The sequence below is a fragment of the Dermacentor silvarum genome, chromosome 1 (genome assembly GCF_013339745.2).
Source record: "Dermacentor silvarum isolate Dsil-2018 chromosome 1, BIME_Dsil_1.4, whole genome shotgun sequence".
NCBI lineage: Eukaryota > Metazoa > Arthropoda > Arachnida > Ixodida > Ixodidae > Dermacentor > Dermacentor silvarum.
Genome location: NC_051154.1, coordinates 384,998,410 through 385,024,608, shown reverse-complemented (window position 1 = coordinate 385,024,608; position 26,199 = coordinate 384,998,410). Strand labels below are relative to the sequence as shown.

Genomic DNA, 26,199 nt, shown 5'->3' with positions numbered 1-26,199 from the left:
TGTCTCATGCTTTGCAGTGTTGCAGGCGTATGTTATGAATGGCAGCACAACATCCCAGTTCTTGTGGTTAGAGGACACATACATGGATACCATGTTCGTCAAAGTTCGATTCGCGCGTTCAACAAGACCGTTGGTTTGCGGACGGTACGGCGTCGAGTGACGAAATCGTGTTTCACATAGCCGAAGCAGCTCTTCAACAGCGTCGGCCACGAATTGACGACCGCGATCACTTATGATCACGCGAGGTGGGCCATGGCGTAGGACGACATAATGGAACAAGAAAGCAGCGACGCAAACAGCGGTAGATGACGGCACTGCTGCGGTCTCTGTGTAGCGTGTAAGGTGGTCTACACAAACGATGATCCATCGATTGTTATTCGATGACAGTGGGAATGGGCCCAGGAGGTCTATGCCAACTTGCTCAAAAGGTGCGTGAGGGGGAATCAACGGCTGCAGAAGACCTGGTGGGGCGGATGAAGGTCGTTTCCGTCGTTGGCATTGGTCACAACTAGCCACATATTGCTTTGTTGTTTGACGCATGTGAGGCCAGTAAAATCGCTCTTGTACACGCTGTAGCGTACGGGCGAATCCAAGATGACCTGATGTTGGATCATCATGCATGGCATGTAGCACAGGACTACGGAGACTCTCCGGGACTACAAGAAGAAAGCGGGCGCCACTTGGAGAGTGGTTGGTTTTATATAACAAGCTTTCACGTATGGAAAAACCACCACTGGCTTTCGGATTCAGGGCCATCACAAAAAGAGGTTCCATTTTGACGTCGTTGCGTTGAACCTCCTGGAAGATGGTCGCGTCCGGAAATTCAGGTGCAATAGCGGCCAGACAGTCATCGAAAGTGTTTCCTTCAGATTTTGCCGTTGGCAGTGGTAAGCGGGAAAGACAGTCGGCGTCAGCATGCCGGCGGCCGCTTCTGTATTTCACGACAAAGTCGTACTCTTGTAGTCGCAAGGCCCACCGTGCTAGACGACCAGACGGATCCCGAAGACTGACCAGCCATCATAATGAATGGTGATCAGTGACTATGCTGAATGGGCGATCATAGATGTAACAGCGAAACTTCTGAACAGCAAAAACAGCTGCAAGGCATTCCTGCTCAGTGACTGTGTAGTTTCGCTCAGCATTGCTTAAGCAACGACTGGCATAGGCAACAACGTATTCGGCGTCGTTTCGCCGTTGAACAAGTACCGCTCCAACGCCTATTCCGCTGGCGTCAGTATGAACTTCGGTAGGGGAACACGGTTCAAAATGACGCAGGATGGGGTCTGACGTAAGTAAGAATTTAGGTTGACGGAACGATGACTCACATTCTGGTGCCCGGTCGAACGATACATCCTTTTGCAACAGACGCGTCAACGGGTGCACAACGTCGGCGAATTTTGGGACAAAACGACGGAAATAAGAACAGAGTCCCAGGAAACTGCGCAGTTCCCGCGCTGACTGCGGAGGCTGGAAGGCACTGACCGCTTCAATCATGCGGGGGTCAGGTCTGACTCCATCTTTGTCGACTGATGACCGAGAACCAATGTTTGTCGCTTCCCAAACCTACACTTGCCAGAGTTAAGAATCAAATCTGCTTTCTCCATGCATTTAAGAACCAGGCTAAGGCGCTCCTTATGCTCCTCAAAAGTGCGGCAGAAAATAACATCATCCAGGTAGCAAAGACATATTTCCCACTTTAGACCGCGGAGAATTGAGCCCATGAATCTCTCGAACGTTGCGGGCGAATTGCAGAGCCCGAATGGCATAACTTTAAATTCGAATAAACCGTCCGGCGTAACAAAGGCGGTCTTCTCTTTGTCGACGGGATCCACAGGTATCTGCCAATAGCCTGAACGCAGATCGAGGGACGAAAAGTAGGAGGCAGAGTGTAGGCAGTCTATTACGTCGTCAATTCGCGGGAATGGGTACACATCCTTCTTGGTAATTGCATTTAGTCGCCTATAATCAACACAAATTCTCCTCGAGCCATCTTTTTTTTTACCAGGTTGACAGGTGCGGCCCACGGGCTTGATGATTCTTGAATCACATTTTCCCTCAGCATCTCTTGTACCTGGTCCGCAATAATCTTGCGCTCTGATGAAGACACTCGGTAGGACTTTTGCCGAAGAGGATGTGCCGATCCTGTGTCAATGCGATGACGAGCACGCGAGGATGGGATAGTTGTACGGTGCTGATCTTGAGAGAAGTCGAACACGGAAGCATACTGGGCTAGCACTTGTACTAAGGTGTCCCGTTCACGTGAAGACAAAGACTTGCTGACCATGCGTAGAATTTTCTGCTCGTAAGGGCAAGTGGCTCGTCCTTCAGTAGAATCCTCGTCCCTGACGACCATCGATGAACAGCACGTGACGTCGTCGAAGACAGCAATCTTCATGTGTTCGGGAACACGCACAGGGACGGCAGAACAATTTAATGTCCACAAAAACGTGCTACAATTGTTAACTGATACAATACTATTGGGTACCAGTAGGTTCTTCTTCCCACAAGAGTCGCCAAGGAGTTGTACCACGGCGTCAAATGAAGCGTTTGTACAAGATGCGATGACGGATATCGGTGCTAAAGACCACGGAGGCAGCGTCACTCCCTCAGCAACGGGAAAAGTTTTGTGTCCAGCGGGTTGTTGATTCACGAGGTCTGATAATGGCGGATCTTGACAAGCCCATAAAGCGGTGAAGGCACGTTTGCGCTTCTTGAGGATGACGGGCTTGCGTCAACGTCTGTGACTATTAGTGCACTAACACACGCGTCAGCGAACTAACCGCCCATTTCCCTCCTCTCTCTCCCTGTAATCTTTGTGTTCCCTTTTCCCATTCACCCGGTGTAGGATAGCCAATCGGACGTTATCCTGGTTAACCTCCCTGCCTTCTGCTTTTCTCTTGCTTCCTTCCTTGACAAGCATCGACCCCAGGTTTTCCGCTATTTATCGAAAGCTCGCCGGCACCACAATTGACTGAAGCCCCGCAGGTTTGCAGAAAGTCTATCCCTAATATAACGTCGTGCGTGCAGCGTTCCAAAATCACAAACTCCGTTAAATAACGCTTGTCTGCCAATAACACATTCACAGCACAAACACCAACGGGACGCAATATTGCACCGCTTACTGCGCGGTATTTAGCATGCGTGTCGAGGGAAAACATCACTTTGCGTCGAAGCCGGTTCTTGAAAGAAAGACTCATAACAGATATCATAGCCCCGGTGTCCACCAATGCCATTGTACATATACCATCAATTGTCACTTCCACTTTGTTTCTCAGCATTGTAACCGGTGGAGGTATCAGTGTCGTGTCGAGTCTGGCGACCTCACCTCCATCGGCCGCGCAGTCTAGTTTCCCGACGGCGGTGGTGAGAATGAACGTCGCCTTGGTGAAGGAGAGCGACGTTGACGTGAAGAAGGTGGAGTGAGACTGCGGTCTGAAACGGGCGAGTCGCTGCGCTGATTCCGTCGAGGACTGTTGATGGGGAAGGTCGTCGACGAAGTAAAGGAGCGTGGAGGCCAGGAATTGTCGACATTAGGACGTTCAGTGCCATAGGACGTTGGCTGTGACTCGTACCACCTCGGTGCCCAACGACGCTGACGACAGAATCGAGAGATGTGTCCTGTGACACCGCAGGTATAGCACACGGGAGGCTCGCGGCTAACGTTCGGGTAGGATGGGTATGTCCGTGGCTCCGAGTAGGCCGTTGTTGAGCAACGGGCATATCCCTCAGCACGCCCGTTGCCGGTTTCCCGGTGGTAGTTCTGTGGCGTTCTCATTCGCCTTCTCGAGCGGTACTCCTCGACAGTCGCTGCAGCGATGGAAAGGGGAGCTGGTGGAGGATTGTACGGATGTTGACTATCACGGACCTCATTGTTCAATTCCGTGCAACGACGTCAATCTGGAACGACGTCAATCTTCAACCCCACCCTTACACTTTCTCGGTTAAAGTACTCAATCATTCGTCGTAATTGCTCCCCAGTGTTTCTGAACAGGGGAACATTGGACGAGACAACATAGATATTCGCCGTTGATCATCACTCCTAAGTCTTCCCAGTATAATGCCGCAATTCTCCTTCTAAGCATGCAATGAATGGCATTGCAGAGAATATGTCTCCTTGCCTGAGCCCTTTCTTGATAGCTAACTTTGTAGTTTTGATGTGAATACATCAAATAGCCCATGATACGAAAAATCCGGCGTCTGTAGCAGTGAAAAGGCACCTATATTCCAATTGGCTGCGACGCCAGGTCATGTGTGCGCCTTTACGCAGCAGAGCGAGCGAAAGGGAACACCTGCTGCCGTGACGGGAAAACTGCCACGGTAAGCTGTACAATTTTATCGTTAGAGGAAAGATATATTGTAGTCACTCTGAAGGTAAGCAATGGTATGGTATGGTATGATAAACTTTATTCAGGTCCTGAAGATCAACCCTTAGGATGACGCAGGCGGCTCCCACTTCGGGACAGTAAGGTTTAACCTTACCGCCGTGTCGTGGGCCTTCTGGACGGCCTGTACTTGATCTAAAAGCACTACACTGTGAAGCACTCGCCGCCACCAGTCTCTTTCCTTGTCGCAGTCTGTGAAAGCCACAGGACATTGCCAAAGCATATGATCCAGAGTAATGATGTCATTACACTTCTCGCAATTGATTGGTACCTCTCTTTCTGGATATAGCTTGTTAATAAAGTTTGGACTAGGGTAAGTTCTTGTCTGTAACAATCTCAGAGTCACCGCTTGAGCTCTATTGAGCTTAGCATGTGGCACTGGGAATTCCCTTCTGTTCATGTAATAATGCTTCGTGACTTCATTATATGTAAGTAATCGGTCCCTGTTCTCCTCCAGCATATTATTGGGGTCCTGGTCGCGTAGTGCACGGATAGTAAGTCCTCGTGCAGCTGCGTTACCCACCTCGTTCAAATTCCTCCGAGATGGATCGACAGACCCCATGTGTGCAGGAAACCAGCGGATTTCGATCCCTTGGCTGTCCATCTCACCGATCAGCTGGGCAGCCCTTTTGGTTACAAAGCCCTTGGTAAAATGTCTAATAGCCATCTTAGAGTCACTGTAAATTCGCGTCCACTTATTATTCCTTAAAGCCAATGCTATCGCCACTTGTTCTGCCACTGTCGCTTCTTTAGTCATGATTGTAATAGCATCCCGAGTGAGTCCATCTGCATCTACTACTACTGCCGTAAAGGCTTTCTTTCCTCTGACCCATGCAGCATCTACAAAAGCCGCATGTTCTCTGTCCTGTTCTATCTCCTGCAGGAGAGCTTTGGCCCTTGCCTTTCTTCTTTCCAGGTTGTGCACCGGGTGCATATTTCTGGGAAAAGGCAATGATAAATTCTTTTTGCATTTCGAGGGAATGAATTCATAATTGTTAAGTAAGTTTTCAGAATGAACGACTAAGAATTGATATTACGAATGGAATCTTAGAGATTAACTTAGAAACTTAATTGGGGCACCAGCAACTATTTAACATATTAAGGGTAAGGTCATACGGAGCGAATTTATTCCATAAAAGATTTGAATTTCACCATAAACAAACAACTTTTCATTGGAGCTACATTTTTTTGCAAGAAACTGTATCGCCTTTTCTATAAAAGGCCTTGTTGGGCTGCACAGTGCAAAAGACCGAGTCAGTCATCCGTGCGACCCGTCGTTCGTGATAGGTTTCTACGTGAGAACCAGGATAGCAGAAAACAGGCGCTATATCACCACGAGTGCAGCGGTTAAAATGACCACAGACAATTATCATCACCGGCACTCCCGTCAATTCGTTGTACCGAAAGATGTGGTCGATCGCCAGAGACAAGTAAATACGAACGAATGGAAAGCAGCAACTGATTAAACGAGTACAATCTCCGAAATTTCACTTTGCTGGTTTTCCCTCTTTATACTATAGTTACCAACTCCATCATTACAATATCAGTTTTACATACCTCGAACATTTTTTTCCTTAGAAACTTAAAGGGGGCACCAGCAACTATTTCACATATTAAGGGTAAGGTCATACGGAGCGCTCTTATTCCATAAAAGAGTTGAATTTCACCACAAACAACTTTTCATTGGAGCTACATTTTTTTGCAACTAACTGTACCGCATATTCTAGCAAAGGGCATGTTAGGCTCTACAGTGCAAAAGACCGAGTCAGTCATCCGTGCGACCCGTCATTCGTGATAGGTTTCGACGTGACAACCAGGATAGCAGAAAAGAGGCGCTATATCCCGACGAGTGCAGCGGTTAAAGTGACCATAGACAATTATCATCACCGGCACTCCCGTCAATGCGTTGTACCGAAAGATGTGGTCGATCGCCAGAGACAAGTAAATACGAACGAACGGAAAGCAGCAATTGATTAAACGAGTACAATCTCCGAAATTTTGATTTGCTGGTTTTGCCTCTTTATACTATAGTTACCAACCCCATCATTACGATATCAGTTTTAGATACCTCGAACATTTTTTTCTTTCATAAATCATGAATGAAACCCTGGGTTAATGCGGCAAATACACCCCCCCCCCCCCCCCTGGCGCAGAACTTTCTAGCAAGTGGCGTGCCGAAAAAACAAAGTGCGCTGCTTTACGCCACCAAACTGTGCAGTAAGTTATCGGGGTCGCCGTACTAGAGGGCCACGAATAAATTGCGAACTTCGTGTTTCAAGTGCAGCCAGAGCAAGATACATGAGCATATTTGTACTTGAAATGTGGCTGGGAATCGAACCCGTGACCTGGTGCTCAGTAGCACAATGGGCCGCTGCGACTGCACGCCATGTGGGGTGTGTACTGATGTTCGTCTGCACGCCAAGAAAATCCGGAAGGGATCACTCCATACCATTGATGCACCGGCCAATGTGAAGAAAGGACCTGACATTGAAAGAGGAAAGACGCTTTTTCCCGTCCGGTTATTTCTTCACATGGTCTGGCGTCTTCTGTAGCGTAGCAATGCTTAGATGACGGGATAATAGGCGATGAAAAAAGAGAATGGCGCTAAGCATTCTGAGTAACGCCACAACACAGGGCCAAACTTAATGTCAAATGCGAAGTGCGGAGTGAATGAAGAAATAATTGTAGGCAATTGTATTACCCTGGTGAGTTGATAAGATAACATAATTTTTTTGCAGCTGGAAAGGCACGCGTAGACCGTCAAGGAACAAGCTTGAGACTACTCCAGCAGGCTACTAGGCTGACTAACTTTTGCGCCATTGGTTCACGATACCGCGTCATCTCCACACGTTGATTTAGAGACACATAAATTCTCCCTTGTAAAGACGCCCTACGCCAAGAAGCCGTGCTGCATTTGATGCGCTTCTTTATGTAATTGCTATAACAGCTGATATAATTAATGTTCTCAAGTGCGTTCGAGATATTCTGGCACCATAGGGTCGTTAGCGGGTCAGCAGCTGCGTGTGATGCCAAAGCAACGGCATTGAATGAGCAACCAACCTAAGAGAATTTAGAGAGATAAAAAACGCCAAGGTGGTCCTCTACCTGTCCTTCAAACTGTTGTGGGCCGTTATCGGTAACGTTATCGGTTATCGGTAGCTTAAGCGAAAACTAAAATTTTTGTTTGCACATAGAATCGTCACCTTCCACGTTTTTTGATACGGAAATTCAGCAGAGTGGTAATGTTTGGCAATTATTGCGAATAAACTTTGCATATGCTTCTAGAGCCGACACTCAATGATTGGAATTCCTTCTTAAGAGGAAAGAGGAAGCTTTAGCTCGGGCCCAACTCCAATGCCGCCTGTTCAAATACATGTAAAACGCATAACCGCATTTCTGAGATAACCAATGGGTCAATTCTAACTAAATTTGTTGTAATTGATCGAGAAATTTAAAATATAACGACTGTTGGACGCGCAAATTTGATTTATGGCTTGAATGGTTTAAAAGCAATTTTCAAAAATTGCTAAGCTTGAAAAAAAAATAGAAGCATGAAGTTTACAATTGCGTAGCCCTGCACCAATAACAGATAGCGCAGTTTTGTAAACTCTATCTGTTAGAGCATCAAAAGTGGACAAATTTGATATTTCAGTTTATATCTCTTACCTCGATTTGGTACATTGATTACCAGGGCTTTGCAGAATTAAGTTCTAGTCCCACATTAGCGGTTTTGTTGAGAGGCATGTGTAATATATAAATTTTGTACGCGTTAGATGTACTATTAGGTGCAACTTATAGAATTGTGATATCGTATTTTATTTCTGAGTTACAGAGATGTAAACATGATAGTTTCGTTTTCCGAATATTTGCGATTTTTAACAATGTTTAATAAAAAATGTACGACCTAACTAAAAAATTCGCAACCAACGCTCGCTAGATTTTAACTTTTCTTTTAAATGCGCGCACATTTATCAAATTTAGTGCAGTCGTCGCCGAGGTAAACGATTTCTCCTTTCCCATGTATTTAGATAGGAGCCCACGAGCTAAAGCTTCCTCTTAAATCTTAACTCATCCTGCAACCATCTCAGCCCTAAATTCGGAAAACCTGCTTATGAACATCTCGAAACCTGCTTCAGAAAGGCTTTGTAATTGAAAAACGCCTACCTGTTACAGGGTCCCACCTAAAAAAGCACGAAAAGAAAAAGCGCCCTGTATGTTCTATTCATATGTACTAGTGAAATAAAGCCACCGCGGTAACGCTGTAATAAACAGTAGCCTTTAATCACAAATTTTGCAGTGGCGTTATCCATTTTATGGATAAAATCACTGCAGCTCATGAACACAGCGGTAGATTTCTTACTGCTCATTGCTTTTCCATGGTCTCGCCACTCTTTCAGCTCCAGTACCTGTGGCGGTACCTGGTTCATGCCGCACAAATATGGATCTGTAAAAAAAAGTGTTATTTGGAGCTAGTACGCTGTATATATAGGGTCTAAGTCACCTACAGATCGAAGGTGGTGGTGGTGCAGCATGGCAGCCTGGCATAAACGGCCGGCAATTGTTCCGCCAGAGCCTCCTATGAGTGGAGATCAGTGGTGTGTCGCCAGGTGTTGATGAACCCCGTGTCTCACAGGAAGGCAATAAGCCGTCGTTGCACTCCTTTCCTGATTACCGCGGGCCCTCCGGGGAAAACGACGCCTTCAAAGGTCCTGCGCGAAAGACCACTTTTTTTAGGCTGTAGACCATCGCGTTTCTTTTGTGTCGAACTGCGGGAAAAGGCAAATGAAATGTTTGAGGTCGCCGATATCACCACTGCGGTGGGAAGTGCAACGTCCATCTACAGATCGAAGTTAACCCATATGCATAGGATTATCGAATTGAGGCATCTTTTTCTCCTACGGCGCTGGGCATTCCGATACGCCTGTTGAAATCAAGGCTGCTTTAACGCGCAAGCATTCATGAAAAGAATTTTACAGATGTATGGCGGACAACCCAAAGCAGCGCTACGAATGCATGGCGGTGGGGCTCTTAAGGATGGTCGTATGGCCTAATTTCTTATGTTGTTTCGAGGTCAGCTTTGGCATGTAGTGCAGCTGCGATTTTGCTACATGAGATGTAGCGGATGGTTCTCCATTCATTACGATATCACATTGACCAAAGTCAGGGTTTACCAACGGTCGCCTTTACGGGTCTTATATGCGACTCCAACAAAACATCTGAGTGCCAGCGAAAGGCAGCGCCTCCTATAACTTGCTTTACGCAGTCCAGATCAGCGAGAGAGATATTGTCCTTAGTCGCGACCATTTGCATGTCACTCACGCGATGTCGTTTAATCTCTGTACTTTTTGCCTAGGGATGACGTCTAACCATCTGTTGGTTTCCATGCCTCGAAGTCTTAGATACCTGGAGATGAAGCAACTGCGTAGTATACGCTATCCAGGATCTCACAATCAGGACTTGGCCTAGTGATCGTTATCGCGCTGCCCGCGCACGGCAGCGATATAAGGCTCGTGTGAGTGCTCCCGTGTACTAGTACCCAGGCTTGAGGCTTGGACACCGACTTGAGTCGCATTCGTGCGTGCCAAATCCCCTGCGCAGTCATGAATTTCGACAAACGAATCTTGGCCATCTTGCTGTTAGCGTTTACGTGTGGAAGTGGCAGTTCAGGTAAGAATGACGGTATTTCAGTGACTGAATTGAGTGCTTCGTTTCTGCATGTAGCAATTGAAGGTACAGGAAACAGGCAAAATGAGATGACGTACGCAGCACCAGCGGAGCCGTACCGAGTCTCTTTTTGTTCATTGTGATGCTATTCTATTTATTTCTTCTTATAATTCGTCTCACCGAGCGGATAATCCAGGAGATACGCGGGTGTGCAAGCTAATGGCCAAAGGCGGAAATAACGGAAAATGAAAAAAAAATCGTGACACTGCCTGGACTCCTATTTTCCCATCAACATTTGTCTTGCTTACGCAGTCTTTCGCGTGTTTCTCTCAATCTCGTTCACAATGTGGCCGATGCCATTGTTCCCGCTTATCTCTTCTTTGTGAATTTTGCTCTGCTTTGATGAGGTCTGTCAGTTGCGTACATATGCTTTTTAGTTGATTTCGTAAAATTTTTCGAGCCGGTGAAGATCTTAGAGAGTCAGATTGGGTCTATCAGTCATTCAGGTTTCAGTGCCGGAAACTTTTGACACACTTTAAGCCTTTTTCAAACATAAACAGTGCAGATGTAATAATATGCGAGGTTTGACTACAGGCATCTAGCCTAAGATTCCAGCAGGATTGGAGCTTCAGGTAGTATACTTCTGCCAATATATGCTTATCTAAAATATCTTAGCTTAATACGTTTATGATCCTGCTGGCCTTCTCAAATAGAATGCATTTGGCGGCCTTGCACTGGACGCCACTGGATGCTTATAAAGGAGCTGCTATTATTCCGAGTCACACATTCTTCGAAGTTATGTTGGGAGTAAAATATTTGCTTGAGAATGCATCGTTTCTCCACAGGGGAAGCTTGCTTTGACTTTGGTATGTTCAGGAAATAACTTACAAAGCCACTTCTACTAACAAAACCAGAAATGCTTGACTTTCGATTCGCCTCTGTATTACTGCGTGTGGTTTTTGTTATTTTCAAAAAAGCGCAGCCTGTTCAGATGTAACATAACTGTACTCTCGTATTTATATTAGTTTCTTTGTCAGCAAAACAGGCTGCTAGTCTAATTTGTTGATTATTATTAAACCACTTCACATAATGTATGGAAAGGTTTTATGCTGTTTTAAAGGTAGTAACGTGCTAACAGTTGCAAATAACACTTCGCAAGTATTCTTCAGCACTGAAATAGGGACAGAAAAACTCATTAAGCTTTCTGCTTAAATTAAGGTATCTATTCAATGAATTATTGCTGTCTTGACCAAATACATTTGTTCTAACATCAATATTCGTGCAGCTAAATGCTTGCCGTTAATAGCTGGTGCTTGCCAATAATAGTTACGCGTTATTTATTCGTGTTTCTCGAAGGTATTTTTATGACTTTTAAAACAAGTTGGAATATAGGTGTTGGTATCGTGCAGCTGCTTTAGAACAGCAGGTGCAGCTAAAAAGTTCTAAAAAAGCATTAGCAAAGTTGCTTTTCTGATAATAAAATGTGCTGTCTTTCTCTCTTTTTTGCATAGTTAAGCTGAAACACATTGTCTATGGACCTATGTCGCATAGAAATGAAATATTGTATTTGAAGTCATCGCTTGCTGCTTGTCGCTTTGTTTCTCTTCTTTCGAATATGAACTAGATTCCTGGAATTAAATCTCCCTGGTTCAGGCGGAGTTAAGCTGGAGCTAACATAATCCGTTGACCAAAGTAGAAACGATAGTTCACATACTTCAATTTACAAGAATGTACTACTGGGTTTGTTTGTACGGCATTGTTATTGCTAAAGCGCAAACGCATTGCGACTAAGTCAGAGACTGAGACAGCAAAGTGGGATTGTGAACATTAGAGAGTGGACTGTGTTGTCCTAGCTTGAACCAAACTGACGTAGCTTGCAAATATTTCCTAAATAATATAACTGGAGCCCGAAATACAAGAAGGAAGATCTTTAAAATGCTAAAGCCGCATGAGGTGGCTGACGCATCAGCTCAAAAGACTGCAACTATGCGTCGCACAGTTGAGAGACATGCGTTAAGGCCACGCTGTATGAAGGACATTCATACAGCGAGACGTGCTGTAAAGGAATTTGCGCGCGAACTACACTAGTTAGCCAAAGGGAGAATGCGCACCTTTTGCTCAAAACTTGGCCTCAGAAAGCCACTCACCATAGTCTCGAACAATGTGCACAGCCTAATGACTGCGCGAACAGAGCAACACCAGTAAAGCTGTGTATTGCTCTTAAGTAAAGCACCGAAAACCTTGGCGAAGCGACAGTTTTCGCTCCGACATAGCTGTGGCAGCGACAACTTTGTTAGAGTTATCTGCTAAGCGACAGCGTTAATGTCCGCGATGAGGCAGCAAGCTTTACCCAACATGTCCTTATGGATGAGCCTTTTACTATGGTGGAGCTGCTGACTCAGGCCTCCGTGAACCGGTGAGCATCACCGCGAACCGATGCCTATATTGAAGTGCATGCTCAGCTGTGTGAGAGCAAACTTTTCCTACCCTATTAACAGCATTCTCGTGTCCTTTTGTGTCCACGAAAGAGACCCGACAGGATCGTCTGTCGTGGGTGACGTATTAGTGGCCGGTCACGCTCCACGGATAGAATTCACGGTCTCATAGAAGATATAGCACCTACAACTAATAAAACAATTTTTGTAGCGAGGTGAGAAATCTGCTTGAGGGTTTGCCAAACTCGACCAGTTTCGCGGGCGTGTGGCGCGTGGCAAGATAAAAAGTCCTGATGCATGTTTTTTGGGCAATGAACGCTTGGGAAAGACTAGCTCTTTTGTCTTATGAGCGGAAAGCTCCATAATTATCAGTATATTTTTTACTGGCACAAATCGGCCAATCCTGGATACGCGGGCTATTGATTCTGTGGACAGCTGAAGGTTCAATTTGTCGGTGGCAATCTTGAGGATAATTTATTCTGATATTGTGGATTTTCAGATTCAGTGTCGCCTATTCTGAAAAACACCTGATTATCTCGACAGGACCAGTCTTCGGGCGTTATCAAAACAATCACGAAGGGCGATAGTCTCGTTTTGAAATTGGCTTAGCCTATCCCTTCTGTCAACCATATCTCGCTGGCAATCCTAAAGTGTATGTGACTGGGGTAGTAGGCGTTGACTAATATCAGCCTCAGATTTATTCGTATATTCATCGTGATCATCATTTATTATACGCTTAAGGGCCCTTTGGAGGGCATTGCATAAGGAGGGGGGGGGACGAGAAATAACAAAAACGACATTTCGTAAAACGAATGCAGTAATTAAAGAAAGCGGCAGCAGTTTTCCCAACAAGTACGGGGCAAGAACAACAAAGCACAAAATTCCTGCGCAGCTTTAAGTTCGGCGACCGCTTGAGACATATTTACCTCAATACATGTAAATATGTAGTTCGTTTCCTTCAGAAGTTTCATTCTGTAAGCAAAAATCATTGCGTTGTGGATTTGGCTCGGCGTTTCCGCACATCAACAAGAAGAACGCAAACAAAGGCTCAGCTTCTGTAGACTGCCTTTTGAAATCTACTGGGAAGCTTGTAGCACGATTCAAATCTCCGTGGACTAGCCCATCTACAAATCACAATAGGCTATTCCCATTGTGCTCGTAGAATCCTCTCTTAGACCGGTACAACGAGCTGGTTAAACCGAGGAAAGCGGTAGGATGGGAGAGGTGATTGCGATGATGCCATTTTTCGTTGCTAACAATACCACTCTAGCTCCTCTTTCGTTATAATCTGTAATACAAATTATATTGATCCGCAATAAAAACTTTGTTCTTCGGATAATAACGACAGAAATATGCTGCTATGGCAAGTATTAGTTTTGCAGAAAAGCGCGATGTGCAGAAGTTCCTAAATTCTTTTTTAAGCGCGCTGCAGGCAGCCACAAACGAAGCGTTAAAGCTTTTAAAACATGTACAGAAACATAGCATTGTCGCTGTGTAAACGAATGTCTTATCTGCAAGACGTGAGCAGCCTCTAAAAATGCACGCTTGCACTGGTAATCAAAGCAGCGTCATTGCAAGAACTTGCTGCGCTTGCGCTCCTCATTCTCTCTAGGTGCTAATGTTTTTACGGTGGGCACTTATCTTCGCCAACGCATGCCCGAGCAGCTAGCACTCCTGATTTCTACTCACGGGCTCCTCAACAACTTATCGTGTCACGGCGAGCTCCGCTCATGAAAAAATTAGCAAAAACATTACAGGAAATCACGTTTTATCCTTTTTCTGCTTTCTTAGACGTTCTGGAGAAATGGTTAGTTAACTCTTGCGTTAAAGTCGTTAAAGTGCAACAGGTTAGGTGATGTACAATAATACAAGAATATGAGTGTTTGACAAGCATTACGTTAAGGTAAGACGGCGGTATCGACTTGGTGGCAAACTGTGTCTGATATTCTAGTTTAGGTAAAGAGAAAGTGGACTTGAGTTATACTTGTAATGTGCATGGCAGATAAAAGGTGGTCTGGTAGAGTAAAGGAAGTTGATCTAAACGAAGGAAAACGTAGTCATTTGAGGCAGAGGTTAGCTGGTGTGGTCAGATGAATAAATTTGTAAGAGTCAGTGGACATCAGATAGTGTAAGTAGATATCACAGGTGGACTCTTTGGTGCAGCAGTGGACATAAAATCTCCTGACAATATTAGGTGTGTTAAGGGTGCGATGATGGACGACTTTACACATTTTATGCTCTCATTCTGCCTGAGAGACCATATCAAGGGTATGGACATGGTGGTTGAGCTGAAGTGCACAAAAATTGCTAAAGACGCACAAACGCGTCAATCGCAGTCGGATACGATGCTATCAGACGCTGTGCACAATATTGTAGCATTAAGCGCGACGCTGTTGCACAGGAGCGAGAATCCGGGAAAATAAGTGCAGCTTTCAACAATCGCAAATCCAAGAGAATGAAAGGCTGGTAAGCAAGGCGCTGCTGCTATGGTACATTTTTTGTAATCGTTGCGACTTTGTGTATATGCGGACCCGCCGTGGTTGTTTAGTGGCTATTATGTTGGGCTGCTAAGCACGAGGTCGCGGGATCAAATCCCGGCCACGGCGGCCGCATTTCAAAGGGGGCAAAATGCGAAAACACCCGTGTACTTCGATTTAGGTGCACGTTAAAGAACCCCAGCTGGTCTAAATTATTCGGGAGTTTCAGACTGCGGCGTGCCTCATAATAAAATAGCGGTTTTGGCACGTGAAACCCCAGAATTTAATTCAATAATAATGCCGCGTAGCAAGCGCTAATGGAACTCGCGTGACAGTATTGGAAACTTTCCGCCACCACGCTGCCTCATGCCCTCGCCTGCGCACTGGCAGAAGCATCACACTTCATGCGCATGGCGAAAGAAAACGTACGGCTTTGATACGATTCACCCAAGCACTGTAATTCCACTCCGCGAATGCTATTTGGATGAGAATGACATGCTTATACACGCGTCTGCGGTGGCTACAAGCATAGATGATAACGTTCCAAAAGCCAGTGCAACTGTGATCCAAGGGCAACCCGTAAAATGAACACCCAGATGTCATCTTTCAGCTCAACAATAAGAAGAGCAGAGACAATGGCATTTAAATAGTGCTATGACATTTAAAAAACTTAATTACATGCTGGGGTTTTAAGTGGACACACCACGACACGATTATGCGGCACGCCGTAGTAGGGGATTACTTTTGACCACCTCGGGTTGGTTACGTGCTCCTAAACCAAACTATACCAGCGTTTTTTCATGTCGCCCCCACCGAAATGCGGCAGGCGATGCCGGGACAGAACCCGCGACTCAGAGTCAGTACAGCGATGGCGGCAATTATATTCATCTATCGTCATAGAGCCTAAAAACTGTAGAGAACAGGACCATAAGCTGGGTCACATGGAAATCTAAGTTGTAATAAGAAAAACGTTGGTGCTAAATGACCTATACTTTTGTTCTAAAATACGAATTTCAGAAAGCTCCAGGAACGGTGGCTTTTTTTCCCAACGGTCGCAATCATATCATTTAAATGATGTGATTCGCAGGTCATCGGTATTACATTCGGTATTGTAAAACATCTCACAATATGCGGACTCCACCACTGTTTCCGACACACTTTACATTTTACAACAAGTAGTGCTAATGAGCAGAAAGAAAAGCGAATAGAAACATACAAAACATTAATTCACGTTGTGATACTTTCCAAGAAGTCACAATTTCATTTACAAAAGTACGAGGGAAAACGTCACCATTCAAGAATAATTTGCCTGCCCTATATATTGATCCCCTATGTATTAATTCTGGGGCAACACAGGCATGCTACTGTTCCCTTAGCAAAAAATTTGAAGGTCATCATTAGGATTCATGCGACAATAATGAATTGCCTTAGTTTTCCGCTGTTTTAACCCTTTTGCGCGTTCCCTTTTTGCTTGGAATAATGAGACGTACTAGACTCTTCGTCGCATAGCCGCGGCATTCTTCCGCCGACACTCTAGTACAGGATCACACGTACCACTCGGAGAAGGCGCAGCGTCCATCTTTAGCTTCAAATATACAGTGCACAGAACACAAACGCCGCCACTAACGCTACTGCCTGAACGCGCGACGTCTCCGCACTTGCCCGAGAGCGAAGTGCATCTATTGATGGCCGAGCGCCTACTGTGGGGGCCACATTCCAGCGCGTTGCGCCGCTGCCCCTTCTTCTAGTTGAGCTACCCTGGGTCCCTTTGACGATTGAAAACAGTGAATAAAGGTTTGAGTTATCGAACCTGCGTTATGGACAAATGGTGCAACAAAAAATTCACCGACGATTATGATACTCCCTAATGCGAAAATTCAGCGCAGCTGTATACGCGTTTTCATTTTGTGATATATTGGCTGGCGCGGACAATCTTTCTTGTGCGGCACGTTGCAAACGGAGCGAAGTGTGGCGCGACTGACTCGCTATTCACCGTAGACCGTAGACCTAAGCAAGGATACCGTAGACCTAAGCAAGGATACCCTTTGTTTCCGTTGTTGTTAACGGTTAGGGTTCGTTTTTTTCGTTTTTTTTTTGCGCAGTTCTGTGATTATATATAGTATTTACCGCCAATGTATGATAGTTTCGCTATTTTGTTTGTATAATACTGCTAATTATTGCAATACATTTTTTTGTATTGGACCCATCACTAGCCGCTTTAGGCTATGGGACCAAATATCTTTGTACGCATTTTTCATATTATTGTGTAAGAAAATACCCCTTTCATTTGATTTGAATACAACGACGGCTGGAAAACAGCTATTTAGGTTTTCACTTATCATACACCCGTAATGGGCAAAGGGTCAACAAAAGGCTCTAGCACGCGGACGGAGTAGAGCTATTAGCGGACAATGCAAGGTGTTTAGAGACGTATGAACATATATAGCAACGTGACGACATATCTGGGCCTTAAGTTTACACAGAGAACTCGGGAATCATGATCTTTAATGAAGAAACGAGTACTAAAGCGTTCATTCTAAGGGAATGCGAAGGTATTCACCCAGCGAGATCCGTAAGTAACATACACCATCCAAAATAGCTTAATTTAAAGTGGATGAAAGTATTTAGAGTATTTGTGGGGAAAAAGCAGGGAAGACATTCATAGGACTGCATCCGTTGCAGGAATTGATAACGGTACACGATAGTATAGAGGTTTTAAGGAAGAAAAATAAAAAAAGCAAGAGGAGAGTTAGACATAAAGGTAGACTGAAAAACATCCACAACGTACCTGATTAGCTCAAGCAGGCTAGGCGGGTATTTGTCACTACCCTGTTCCAAAGAAGGTGCTGCTAAATCATTTTCAAGATCATCACCGTCATTCTGTCAAGCTAATATTACCAAGTCTGGAGGAGAAACTCCCCATAGCTCCCATGCACGGAAATCTGTAACCGTAAGGGCGCCGCCATGTTGGTACGCGTGCAGGCGCGCAGGCGTAGACGACGAGATGCGATTAAGACGTGACGTGCAATGAACGCGATCCCAACCTCCTCAGTATGATGGCGCCGTCGAGTTCAGGCGCCTTCCCGCGCACCGTTCGCGCACCCTAAAGTTTACTTTAAAATGTTATAAATAGCCATCGGATCTTTCTCTAAAACATACGGAACGAACTTTTCAAATCATCGATGCTTACGTGCTACGTGTAAATGGTTCTTTTTGCATCACATTTTCATTTTTATACCCTTACGAGACTGAGAGGTAGCAACATGGCGGTGTCTTTGTGCTTGCCACTTTTATTCGCTCAGCTTTTGCTCTAACATCGGCATGCTACTCTATGCTGAGTCCAGAGCAGATGACGTGTGACGCGCGCTTCCCCCTCTCCCCTCCAGCCAAGCGGCAGCTGTGCTATCCCTCCCCGTGGCGCTCTTCCTATCTCGTGACATCAGGTGCCTCCTCCCCTTCCACTTGCATCGGTCTCCTCACCATTTATTTCCCCTCTTTTGCCGTACACAAGCCGAAAGACGGGTGTTCCTTCGCATGAGCACTCTAATACGAACACATTCAATAGTTTGAAAACGCGAAATGGCATTTTTCTTGCGGTCAGCGACTTCTCCGAGCGCTACCTGAAGGACTTAACAACAATCATATATTGTTAATGAATAGGTCGTTTAGTCCAGTGCATCGTCGTGATGATCGAAAAAAGAAGCGGATCGATCGTGACAGATCAAAACGACTATGTTGTATGGTATTTTTTCTGCTGTCGTCTTAAGCAATGAAGGCTTAGTGCTATTCCCACATAACGACAACAGCAGATAATGAGATACTGTGGCACTAATAGTCGTCTTTCATTTTTCTTTTTATTGCAGTGACCACAAACGACACGAAGACAGATCTGTTTACAAAGATGCTTCGGCTAGGAACGAGCTTTTTAAAATTGGATCCCATGGCGCTACCTGACCAAGCGGTGGATTTTTTGTTGTTCGGCCAAGTGTTACTCCTCGAAGGATCAGTCTCAGGCCTTCAATCGCTTTCGCGAACAGGCCCAAACATTATACGAGCAGAAAACGGTACCTTCAGCGCTAGCGTAGATGTTGGCACTCAGCAACTACTAGTAAACTACACGGCCGTGATAACTGCTGCCCGTTTTAGCCACCTGGTAGCGTACATGTCTGCTTCCATTAGTGCAACCAGGATGACCCTCCATCTCAATGGGTAAGTATAACTTTGCACTTAAATTATTGAAACGGGGATAAAAGAAACTTAGGAAAATAACTATTACATTTCATGTTACCGTGAGCATCTTACTAAAGCAAGGCACATACGCAGGTGCAAGGCATCTTGCCATACAATCCGCGTTCGGCACCGCTAAAGCCCGGCGTAGCGACTGTGGCATAAGGTGGGACCTAATAACAGATGCCTAAGAGATTCAAGTCTGCTGATATGTTCGAACAAAGCATATGATTTTACGGCACAAAGCAAACCAGCGGAAATAAACATTAGCGTTTCATTCGTGAGGGTTTCATAACGTTTTATGGGCTTCGCATTAAGTTCGGGCACTGCTGAACAGACGAATGTGGCTGTTTGAGCTTCTTGTTACATTATATTGGTGAATTGCAGCGCAGATACAGACGACAGAAAAGATACACACATCTGTCGTCTGCTATATTCTGTCCTTGTCTATATCTGCGCTGGAATTCACCAATATGCCAAGCAAACGTTTCAGTTGGTGGCATCGATATAGCACATCGAGCTCCCTTAATAATGGTGGCTCTCGGTTGAAAGCTCCCGGTTGAAGTTCATCAGGACGTGTTAGCTCACCACAGCAACCAAATTTGAAGTGCTTAAGATGAGTCCAGTTAGATGCCTGTCTACCGTAAAACCTGCAACATTACCAAAACTTGTGTTTAATGCCACGTTCACCGCTCCAAGTGCCTTATTACCAGGTGACGGTTGCTTAATGGATGAGCGGCAGCGTGGTTCTGGCCAATCCAGCATTTATGGCGCGAATGTGCTTCTTCAGAGCAGTATTTGAAGTTACCAAGGCGCTGAGTAGCCCAGGGTGATGAATGCTAGCATCAGCTGAAGCTCGAAGTACTATCTGCTTGCGTTAGCGTAGCGTAAGGCGGCTAGTCATCATTTCGTCCATTCACCTATCGAACTTGCGACGCTATACATTAACACACACACACACACATGCGACATGTCAAAATCTCAATGAGCCAAACGTATATGTATGGTATTGTAACAAAGAATAAAAAACGCACTTGCAGCTCGGGCGCGAGGAGAGAAGAAAACTAGGCCTTCGCAGAGACTACGTTTTCCCTGCTTCCCATAAAATTACCATGTATATATATACATAATCATATCATAGAAAGCCAACAAACATAGACACCAAGGACAAGGTAGGGGAAATTACTTGTACTCACTAATTGAATTGAAGAAATGATCAATTAATGAAAATTAAAGTGGATTAGAAAACAACATGCCCTAGGTGGGGAACGATCCCACGTCTGCGCATTACGCGTGCGATGGTCTTACCATTGAGCTACCGCGGCGCCGTTTTCCTATTCACTTTCTGCGATATTTATGTTTTTACTAATAGAAATAACCCTGGAAGTGTTAGCCAGTGCCACCACTCAAACCTTGGCGGCGAATGAGGAACATACTTTCTGCCGCAGGTGTCCCGAGTACGTGATGTTTTTGGGTGAAGGCAACTGGTCAATAAACACACATATGCTACCAGAAGGCATCAATGTTGCCGGCGGATTCGAGACCCACGTTAAGTAATGAACGAGAAGAAAGCGAACCGAGGGGCCCGATTTTATTATACATATCATAGGAAGCCAGCAAACACAGATACCAAAGACAACATAGGGGAAATGTCGTGTGCGCATTCGTGCTTGGGTGATAACTGCAATTACAGTGGCAGAAATACAGTTAGGCTGATACCGCCGGTGAAAATGTATTGCTTCCCGAGACAACGGTACGAGAAAAGCAGATGAGAAAGGCGACGGTGCTTCAATTAAAGTCGATGAAAAAACAACTCCCCGCAGGTGCGGAACGATCCCACGTCTTCGCATTACGCGTGCGATGCTCTTACTATTGAGCTACCGCGGCGCCGTTTTTATCTCACGTAGTGAGAAAAGAAATGAAAAATAATCATTTGGGGCCAGAGTAAAGGCCGCGAGAACGTGCTTCCAAATACTTCAAATTTGCAAAGTAATGCGTTCTTCTCATTAATTTGCATTTGTTAACGTTTAGTCACTTCCGGTTGCTCGCTACTATTTAATTTAAGCGTTAGTTTGTGCAGGCATCGCGATCCTCTCATGCGCGAGATAGTTACACTTGCGGCTGAACAAATAGTCCGAGGTGGGGAGCGGAACTCGTCAGGTCAAGTCACTTCCTGGACAGTAGCGTGCAATTTGTCCCTTGGCCGGAGCATTCCGCTTCTCGCTGTTGAGTTTGCACCAGTCCCCTTCGAAATCAGGTTCCTGCTGCATGTGGAACGTCTTGTATGCGATGACTACAGATTTGTTGGTGCGGAAGAACACCACTCCGCTTTAGTTTTGGGGTGATAACTGCAATTATAGTGGCAGAAACAAAATTTGGCTGATACCGCCGGTGAAAATGTACTGCTTCCTGAGACAACGGTATGAGAAAAGCAGATGACAAAGCCGACGGTGCTTTAATTCCACTCTCGCTTTCCAGAACCACGGTCGCGGTGGAGCGCATCTTCCTCTCTGCAATCATTATCTCTCTTAACACTAGAACAGTGCTCGCGTTTCAGCGGGGCCATGCTAGACGATGGGTGACGCCTCAAACACGTCACAACACTCCGCGTGTTTGTTTCGCGAGCCACATTGATTGAATGCACGGAACGCTCACGGTTCGCGCCGACATGTATAGCATACCTGATTAAATCAAGCAGGCCAGGTGACTATGTCCCACCGCCATGTTTTAAAGGAGATGCCAATAAATCATCATCATCACAGCGACGCCTGCAACAAAAAAGTTGAAACGCGCGGGTATGTTTACAGTTGCAAGACAGCGCCGCCCGGTGGAGCTGCTATTTTATTGCAATAATTATGTGGACACTCCAGGCGCATTATTGCCGTCACCGTCGCTGTGATGTTCCGCATAGAGTCCAACTGCGATAAAATCGTCGCCGCACGCCGTATGCTATGTGTTCGAGTGACAACTTGCGACGGCGAGCTGGCGATCGCGGCTTAATCTCGCGCACGGCTCCGGGAGGAAAGTGTGGGTGTGCGTGTGGGGCGGGGGGAAGGCCTGTTACACTCCGGTCGGCCGCGTGCACCTGACGTACCGCGATGCTCCGAAGGGAGGGTACATAGGGGGCGGGGTGCCTTTTACACCGGGCGGCTTGGACCACCGGGGCCGCTGTATCTTGAAAGCCATCTGCATCGGAGAAAGTCCGCCTTGCGGTGTGTTTTCGCTGCTTAGTTTGCGTTGATCGAGCCGCAGCACAAAGGTCAATTTGGTCGCTACTGCTGCTGCCGCTCTCACTCCAGCGTTGTGACAGCGAGTTTCCGCGGTCATCGAGTGAGATGTGTTCAAGTTTTCTGGTGCGCGCGGTTGTTTAGATAGTTAGTATGTTTATGTTTACAAGTTTCTACGGCCTATAAGACTACTATCCTTATTTCGTATAGCTGTCCGCTAATTTACTATCGCACAGCCACGGCGGCCGCCTTTCGATGGGGCGAAATGCGAAAACACCCGTGTAGTTAGATTTAAGTGCACGTTAAAGAAGCCCACGTGACCCAAATTATTCCGGACTTCCCCACTGCGGCGTTCCTTACAATCAGATTGGAGTTTTGGCACGTAAAACTCCATAAGTATTTACTATCGCAATCGATGCTTTGCCTTTCGGGCGAAACTGCGACTTTTTATTATAACGCTCGCTAAGAAAGAGCGCTCGACTATCGCAAGAACACGTGCAGATGGTAGGTTTATTGATTTGTTATTTCTATCGCAGAATTGTTTCACTGTTATATTCCATGCGTATGGGCTATGGCTGGTAAGATGGCATAAGGTGTATATATATATATATATATATATATATATATATATATATATTGCGTATTTTGCCCAGATAAGTTGGTTGGAAGTAGAGCATCGTCGTCTTAGTCTCTTTATCTCTGTCTGTGCTTCTTTGGCGCTCTTGTTTCAACACGAGAATGAAGAAATCCTTTTTCTCGGCAACCACGTCACCGAATTTTATACGGTTTATTGCATTTAAAAAAAAATTTGTGACTGAAGGAAGTTTTATGCCGCCAGATTTCTTAACAAAAATTGTTAAATGCAAAATTGAAGGAAAAACCAGCAACTGAAGTACCAAGTTTTGAACACTGTAACTCAGTAATTAATAGTCCTATCGCAATACTGTGAAGTGCACATATTACTATTAGGGCATCTACAGCAGAAAAACACGATGTATTATGTGTACACTACCCAATAGCAATGCATCGCCCTGAAATATCACACCAATTTGTCACGAAAGATTTTGTAAAACCCTCGTAGACATTGTAACTACCGTACGTAAGCTGCAAACATATCGTTTCTCCTTGCAGAATGACTTTTGCGCTGACAGGCACGGACATAGAAAGGCGTTGCAGGACACCTCATTTCACACCCTCTATGAGGATGTCCTGTAGAACACCCTGACTAAGCTGTTTCTGTCTGTCAGCGAAAGAACTATTCCGCAATGTACAAACAGCTCGCCAAATTGCCCCTCTGACAAGTGTGCCCGATTTGGGCGCTTTAACACATGCAGTTTACAGGATACAAATACCTCGTTTTGGTTTACAGTTACGGATTCGAAAACTGCCCTTACATTTGCCTGAAGCAAAAGTTGCAGACACGTTTTGTGAAAAGTACCAAGATTCGGCTAAATGAAAATTCTCATTTCTACTAAAGCATTTCCTTGAGCAAGTTGGTTCATAACTGAGAAGGAAAACATAAGCGCGAAAAAACAAGGACGATACGACTACACAGCAATGGCGCTTCTCCAATGTAGAGCAAATATATCTTAAGTAAAACAGAAAATAAGAAAATGTTTTACTAAGCCGTATTTCTCTTACAATGGGCGAGGCGAACAAGAAGGACGAGGCGAGCCTTCGTAATCGCCTCGTCCTTCTTTCTTTCGTGTTTCTATTTTTCTTCTAATTCGTTCCGTTGCTCAAATTAACTTTCTCACTTATACGCAACACATTTCTTTCAAATTGTCCCAGTGATTGGCTCATGTCTGTATTGCTACGTTTTACATGTATTTGAATAGAGTAAATGGTGTCGGCTCCGAGATAAACCTCTATCTTAAGGAGTCGTGGCTGCAAGATGAAGGCAGTATGTCAGCCTAGAGGCCCGCGAAAACAAAGAATTGCTGGTTTCGGTAGCAGTGCCACAGCCCGTTCAACACTTTATGTGCAGCCAATTCAGGTACAGTGTAGTAGAAGGCCTTGTGTCTCGCGTGAGCTATTTTTTGTATCGCAACAGGCAATACAGCAGGAAGGCAAAGCGAAAGGCAGTGGCACAAACACAGCATTTTTGCAGGCATAGGCTCTAAAGATTGCTTATGCTATAAATGCGTTTTTCAGTAAGATGCTGAGAGCGCGAAAAAACTAAGATGTAATTGAGTACCATCGCACCCTTGCAAATCAGTTCCAAGAATCCAAAGCTCTACCAGTGTAAATACTGACGCCGATCCTATTTTCTTCAGCATTTTCAACGTAAAGCCCTTGCTAAAATGTGGTGGGGTACTCGACGAGCTCGTAGTGTATGCATAAATATTGTTCTTTTCTTACACAGAGGAAGTGTCAATTTCGCAAGTGCTAAGTTACACTAGGAAATCATTCAGAAAGCCCAATATTTGAGTATTGAAGAGCTCACCTCCTCATTTGTTTGAGTGCAAAGTTATAATCTGTTACGTTTTATGCAACGTTTTCAATTACATTTCTCGTATTTCTTGTAATTTCCAGGACTGATGCCGGCGAACTTCAACTTGGTGGTTTCGAACTAATTAACTTTGATGGACTGGAAGTTAAACTTGAAGCAGTAAAGCATGGTGACTTTCTGATTAACACCATTATAAATGCTGCTACAAAGCTCTTCAGGAGCGTCTTGAAGAAGAAAACTGAAGAAATGATTGTCAAACATGTCAGATCTTCTCTTAAAGACATAAACAATCTTTTGGCGACGCACGCGTAGGCTAAAGCCACTACGTAATGTGATTACCGCTGACGACTAAATATGTTGGAAACAATAAAGCATACTCTAAAAGTCCAGATGTCCGTTATAACTTTATAAATTCCTTTAATAGGATTCTACGCAAACACACGACGAAAACACTATATTTATGCATCGAACAAACGAGGCACTTCGAATGGAAAGTTTGGTATCAGCCAGCGCTCAATAGAAATAGAACAGCTCATAAAGGCTCTAAACAACTCATAACCGAGACCATCACACGGAATGATGCCTCTGCACTTCGCAAGCACAACGCTTGAAAAGATAGAATGTGCTTCTATTTGTGCTCTTGTGATCAAATATTTTCCCATTCCATAACTCTTTGTTTCTTTATTGTTCAGTGCACGCGTGCATGGTTATCCTTGTGATATCATCTGAGAGCCAGGTATCTGCGCCTACTTTCTTCGTTTTAATTAATCTATATTTAAATCCAAATTAAGAAGGCATTCTTGAAAATAACCGACAGTTCAATGAAATTGTCTGCGTTTATCCACCTAACAAATGTTGACATCTATTTGCAATAACTAATTGATGCATAAGAAGCACTGATGAACCCGAGGTCGCTGGTTTAATACCGGCCGCTGGGGGCGGAATCAAAAAGAGATAATGTACCCTTCATTGTGTACTCTTTAAAGAACCCATGTGGTCCAAATTAGTACGTGTCCCCACTATGGCCTGCCTCATAACGAGACCGTGCCTTTGGAATGTAATAGCCTTATATTTAACTTTTAATATTGCAAAAATCATTGCAACTTCCAACATATTGTTCTATAACCAAGGCGGTAGATAGAAGAGACCCTTGAACTAAAATTCAAGTACAGCATAGTGAAAACACCTGAATGAAGGTAACCTGAGAAGTTTATTCATGCATTTAATTTTGGGGCACGAACCTAAGTCGATGAAGGTTAACAAAAAGGCACGACTTATCTACACCAACCCCTTTCACCTTATCTTCTTCTTATAAGAAGCATCACATCTGCAAGT

The 26,199-nt window shown here is 44.9% G+C and overlaps 1 protein-coding gene across 4 annotated transcripts in view; it reads left to right on the top strand.

The window, feature by feature from the left end:
• LOC119437508 (uncharacterized) overlaps positions 1-26,199 on the top strand; it is a 444,678-nt gene that overhangs the window by 33,504 nt on the left and 384,975 nt on the right. Inside the window, exons 1-3 of one of the 4 annotated variants that reach the window (XM_037704516.2) lie at positions 9,927-10,049; positions 18,822-19,167; positions 24,948-25,376. The exons of 1 other annotated variant lie outside the window; for it this stretch is intronic. In XM_037704516.2, the coding sequence (XP_037560444.1) occupies positions 9,983-10,049; positions 18,822-19,167; positions 24,948-25,176 (642 nt within the window). In that variant the 5' untranslated portion in view covers positions 9,927-9,982 and the 3' untranslated portion in view covers positions 25,177-25,376. Of the gene's footprint in view, positions 1-9,920; positions 10,050-18,821; positions 19,168-24,947; positions 25,377-26,199 lie in introns of those variants that run through there. 2 more of the 4 variants (XM_049660629.1, XM_037704517.2) reach the window with 2 other exon arrangements.